We start from the raw sequence: 6,065 nt of genomic DNA, 5'->3' as shown, positions 1-6,065 counted from the left end.
GATCTGTTTCCAGGTTTCATGGACAATTACAATTACCATTGTCATTGTCAAACAGATGTATGTACCCGTTAAGGATTTGTTTAGTGTTTAGAGAGTGTGCCTGATGGAGTGTCAGTCTATTTTTTGGTATTTGTATGATCTCTCTGTCCATTCATATGCCCACTTGTATGAGCTTATATTAGATTCTATCTGTCTTCCTGTATAAGATACAATTATCTACTGTTTCTATCTAGTCCTTCTGTTTCTTTTGTATCAGTGCTTGGGAATAGTTGGGGATGATTGGACGGAATGTAATTAGTTGGATCAACATTTGCTTTTAATGTGGGTCTGGTTTAGATTTCCATGTTGACTTGGGTTTAATAAACACCCATTTAGCGGTACTGTGCCAGTGTGGTTTTTAAAGTTAAGAACTTAAATACGTCTAATTAATGACTTGCCAACTTAGCTGCAGTTTCAGCTTGAATTAATGTACTGTGAGCTGTGATCAAACAGGAGCAGGCTCTATAAATATTATCATTTTTATTATTGTATTATTATTATTATTATTTTTATTATTCATGTCTTCTTCACCCCCCCACCCCCTTCCCCCCATTTCTTCTTCAGTAAAATAATGACTAACGTGGTGAGCCTGTTTGCCTCATCATTCACCCTGTACTGGCCACGGTACTTCAACACCCAAGAGCTGCAGTACCCGCCGGCCTTTGATGCCAGAGTGGTGCTCTACCCATCCGACGACAACCTCAGAGACTACCTCAGCTGGAGACAGGCTGACTGTAAGAGTTCACTTCAGTGCATTTTTCATTTTGATACTAAAGTTCAATTTCGCTGTGTTTTTAGAATGCAAATTTTCCTTTATTGACAGTCCTTTACACAATATTACAAGAATTTTCACATCCCAATCTTTATTTTTTATTGTTCAGCAATAACATTTTTGCCTGTTTATTTCCTTCAAGTTGGCCTATATATGTTTTTATCTGTTAAAAAGTTTAAAAGATCCTCTATTTACAGTGATTGATGATTTCTGTTGCAGGTCACATCAACAACTTATACAACACATGTTTCTGGAAGCTGGTACAGGAGAAAGGTTTGACACCAGCTCAGTCACAAGAGAGACTGAAGGTAAGATCGTATGGGCACTGTATGACAAAGAGCCTCATCAGGTGCCTCCACTTTTCACGTCTTTTTGTGAACGCCTGAGTTTGGGCGAAGGATTTCCCTGCCCGCTCCGCAATGTTGTCGGTCCACCTCTTCCTTTGCCTTCCTCTCCTTTTGCTTCTCCTCCCCTGCTCAGTTCCCTAAAGAATGGTCTTGGATAAGCCGTATGATCTTGTTACATGGCCATACTACTTCTGTTTTCTTCGTTTCACAGTAGACAGCAAGTCTTCATAATGACTATGTGTTGTTTTCTATATGAGTTGGATTAATTGACATTGAATTGTTTAAGTTTTGACCTCACAAGTTTGTATTTCACAGTTCCAAACCTTGTCTCATCTCATCCAGGGCACTTTATCAAGCGACAAGAATGAGCTACTGTACTCACAGTTCAATATCAACTACAACAACCTTCCTGAACTGTACCGTAAAGGCACAGTGCTCATCAGACCTCGTGTAAGTTGAAAAACATTATTTAAATTTATCTCTAGAAAATAACCTGTAACCTACCACACTATACTTTGCATTGTGGTTTTTAATTTTTTAAAGACCAATACATTGCATGAACTCAAATTATTTTTACACTGACTAACAGTTACCATTCACATCATGGTTTTTCTAAAATGGTCAGAATGTCATGGGTTAATGACCTAAATGTCTTATCAGTGCATTAAGATTATAATGGGAAGTATGAAAGCTGGGACACAATCTGAAATCTGGTTAATTAGGACATGTTTAAAAAGTGACCCAGTAATGTTTTGATTTTAATCTATTTGTTTGTAGTTATTTAAGATCCCTGAATGACTGTCTATTTGAAAAGGTATGGCATTTGCTTTGTGCTCATTGTTATTGCACAATTGTACAGGAATGTTTGTACAGAGTCACATTTGTAAATATTGCTTCATGTTCTATACATTGTTGTCTTTTTCTGTAACACATGCTCAAAGTCAAAGTTTCAGCTCCAGAAAACCAATGTTGTCAGTGCAATGTTTTGATTGCTGACTTATGATGACGACATGGAGCTTTGAAGACTGAGATGCAGCTTTATTTGAAAAGAACTTGATATGCTCTTGCTTGTTTTATTGGTGCAGGATGCAGAGGCTCAGTCAGAGAGGGAGACCAACAACTACAGAGGGTACTCGGCATCCAAGAAGTCAGAAAGGAAACCGGGGAGTGTAGTGCTACACTCAGACATTATAGGCAAAAAATTCTGGGAAGAGCACCCGTATATACTAAATCCAAAGTTGTATGGCAGCTAACCATGAAGAATTTTATATCTTATAGACATGTACATGATATACATTGTATGTAAGCCCACATGTGACGCAGTTAAGAAACAGATCAGTATATCTAGTGTCTGTTCAGACCTGCTCTCCTCAGTGTCTTTGCTTTGAAGTTTGAGAGCCAAGACGAGGAAGAGAGATGATGATTGTGAAAGAACAGTTCTCACCTTTTTGAATAAACACTGTTGGGAAATGGTGTAGAGCTAGTTACGTGCAGCTCAAACATTCAAATATTTGAAACATTTTCCTGACTTAGTACTTTTATCTTGTGAAAAATTGTTTTCCTTTTTTATCTATTGCCAATTCCTGCATCTCGTTATTTAAGGTACAGTGGAATCCGCTTACACTGAAAATGGTTAACCGGAAAACGGCTGTGATCTGAAGGACAAAAAAAATCAGTTCTTTTTTTCTTCTTTGTCTTTGTAAAATAATACTGATCAGAAAAAATACTCTGAAACAACAAAAATTTCGAGCGTTATGTTGTCTAAATCGTCACTAGCGATCTGCAAATAACACAATTCATCAAGTCTTACTACTTCAAGACAGCGAAGAGAAGAAAGAGGCATGAGAACGCAATTGTGTAGATTCTGGGCTAGAGAGAGGCATTGCCAGTTTACTGTTTGCATAATTATGTTTATCACACACATCCAGAGGCCTATGCACTGTGTATAGCATAGTGGTGCAATTATTGTCTTAGCAAAGCTAGTTAACATACAATGAGACAGTGACCGCAAGTGATGTGTTTCATGACTTCATTGGCGTTGAGCCTTCTCACTTCTATATTCTTTAGGCCTAGCCTAGCACAGAGCACAGTATGACCATAGACTTTAGATTATAGTGTCAGTGGTGGTGTTCAGTACAATGTGCCAGTCTACTCTTTTGTCTGCTCTGTGTGACCGTTCGGCAGATATGAGCCAGCTGACAATTTCCAAGAGAAAGCGCAATGCGTACAGACTGCAGATCAATTGCAGTTATTGAAAGAGGTAGAAGCAAAAAAACAATTATAAAGTGAAAGTTGCTGCAAGCATGGCATTCCCAACTCTTCGCTGTCGACAGTCATCTCTGGGAGAGAAAAGAATTGTAATAACGAAGTAGTGCCGATGGGAAAAGCCCATTCTCACCCCTAGAAAGAAGAGTCCATAATTCAGTGATTGTTATTCTTGGGATTTGAGTGATGACTTCAGTGTGCACGCCATTTTAGCAATCTTTCTAAACCAAAGAAAATTTGGGGTTCCTGCAGATTTCAATTTAAACGGATTCCACTGTAACTTTATGTTTGCTTTTTTGTTATTGTATGTCAAGTGTTTTGTCTCTTACGTGTATGAGAATGTGGTATAAGTATAATAATTGGTGGGCTAGTGTTGTAAACCAAACTTTCACTTTTGTTCCCGTCATGTTTTGTTCTTTGAAAGTGACATTTGGTGGTTATGGGTTAAATAAATAATTGATTGTAATTTGGTTTTAAGGGCAATAGCCAAGAAAACCTTACTGGTTTTATTGTTTGATGAGATGGTAATAAAACATATTAATATAGATCTATTATGTATTTTTATAAACATTATTCCAAAGAAAGAATTTTGTCTTTCAAGTGGATGAATGTTTCTTTTTCTGGATGAATGAATATTAATTTGTTTTGAAAGTTTTCATTTCATTATCAGTACCATAATCAAAGCATTTAATAAATGAGTGAAGAATCTACTGTTTTATTATTGTTTTTTCTGTTTGATTTGAGCCAGCCAACGTACAATCAATCATGCACATAGCAAACACACACACAGTGAAGATTTTATCAATGTCATGCTCATACTGTGCCAGACCAACATAGGGGGAACTGCTGATTTTTCTTTCCTCATCATTACTATCGTCATTTTTCCTCTACTTCTTTTGTATGTTTGTCACTCTCTTGTGAACTGCTATTTCCAGGGTGCTTTGATAGTCGAAGCAGAATTTGTGCTGTAGAGGCTAGAGAGGTGAGCAGAGTAAGCCATGATTCCCCGTTTAGACTTCTCTGTTGACATCCACCCCTAGGCGCTCATATGACCTTATGACTTATGCAGTTGCGAGCGCTGTAAAACCTTACTAAAACTAAAAAAGAAGATTTTCAAGAACATCATGAAAAGATTTCTGTTTTCTGCCTTTTTCACTATGTGTGTGCTAGACTGTATTTTTAACAATTTCAGTTTCTTCAAAGATGCAAAAGAAACAGTTGCTTGAGAAGAAGACTAGATCTAATATTAAATTTTAAAAATAAGATTTGTATCATGTATTTAATATGAAATAAGATTTACAAGTGCTACCTATTACCCATGCACATGGCATTGAAGACCCATTATGCTTATACATGCCAGAACCATAGTAAGTGAATGGTTTTAATACCCCTATATCTATATTATGAGGTTATTTAAGAGGCAGGACCTTCGAATTTGATTTCCGTCTACGATAGGACCAAGCCTAATCGGTTGAGAGCTTGGAAAACCCGCAAAATGACCCGAGTTCAAGAATACCCAGTCTTGGATTTGAACCAGGGGCATCTACTATGCAGCCTAGCATGATATCCACTGAGCTAATGGAGCGCTCCTGAACTATATGGTGTCCTCTAAATTTTTATATCTTTACCATACAATTTTAAAACTTCACTGTTCCAGAACCATTACTGGGCTATATCAAGAAGTGCCACTTTGTTCTGTGCCTAGAGTAGATCTAATGCACCCTCCGTCGCACCAAACAAGATGTCATCTTTGCTTTGGCCTGCATTCTATATCTCAAATTGCAAGCTGTGGGGTTCCCATTTTTTAAAAAATTGATGAAGAGTACAACCTTTAGCATTAACAGCACTTACCTACCAGTACCACTTCTGGGCACTCTAGACCCATGAGCCTTAGGTCACAGCCAGACTAAATGAAAGAAAACTCCCCCCAAACTTATCAGTCATTGCCTACTTGAAAAGAACAAATCTGAAGGACCAGGCTATCAAAGCCAATGATAGACCCAACACTCTGGGTAGGTGGTTTCATTTCGCACTGTGGAGCACTGCTAACATTTAATTGCCCAATGAAGTTAAAAAATTGTCGTACTCTTTTATTTATTTAATTTTTTAGTGGAAGTTTTACGGCGCTCGGAACTGCATAAGGTCACATGAGTGCCAGAAGATTAGAGGTGTTACAAGAGAGTAACACAAACATAAAAAAGAAGAAGGAGAGACTAGATGTGAGATAGGAAAGAAGAAGCAAACCACACCAGAGCACTCGCCAACCACCCACGTACTCAACTTGGGGGGCACATCAGGACAAAATATTGAACAGTTCTATGTGCAAGGTTCAAGGTTTCTTTTGACAAGAGAGAAGGACCTACTCACTTCCACTTTGCAACAGTTCCTCTGCATTATTAAAGTTACAGTTCTCCCATAGGTGTGTCTGTGCTTACTAACTAACAAAACGACAAATTGTCAATGTCATTCCTCCACGATCATTTAAGTCATTTTTTTAAGTTCAGAGAAAATTAAAGCAAAGAAAGCGCTCAAATCAAAACCATGACTTCAGCAGTCATTTTTCAATTAACAACTGGGAAGGCAATAACGAACAGAACAAACCTATACTGCAACTGTAAAATGCCCCCCCCCCCCCCGTCTTT

General features: G+C 37.9%; 1 protein-coding gene across 1 annotated transcript in view; it reads left to right on the top strand.

Moving 5' to 3' along the window:
* Positions 1-4,133, top strand: part of LOC101846781 (probable tRNA(His) guanylyltransferase) — a 26,451-nt gene extending 22,318 nt beyond the window's left edge. The window contains exons 4-7 of the mRNA XM_005089399.3: positions 604-773; positions 1,031-1,119; positions 1,501-1,608; positions 2,244-4,133. Of these exons, the coding sequence (XP_005089456.1) occupies positions 604-773; positions 1,031-1,119; positions 1,501-1,608; positions 2,244-2,411 (535 nt within the window). The 3' untranslated portion in view covers positions 2,412-4,133. The remainder of the gene's footprint in view (positions 1-603; positions 774-1,030; positions 1,120-1,500; positions 1,609-2,243) is intronic.
* Positions 4,134-6,065: the final 1,932 nt, after the last annotated feature.

This window comes from Aplysia californica, unplaced genomic scaffold (genome assembly GCF_000002075.1).
Source record: "Aplysia californica isolate F4 #8 unplaced genomic scaffold, AplCal3.0 scaffold00006, whole genome shotgun sequence".
In the NCBI taxonomy this organism is placed as follows: Eukaryota; Metazoa; Mollusca; class Gastropoda; order Aplysiida; family Aplysiidae; genus Aplysia; species Aplysia californica.
The sequence above is the reverse complement of the archived record's forward strand: the minus strand, read 5'-3'. Positions and strand labels throughout refer to the sequence as shown.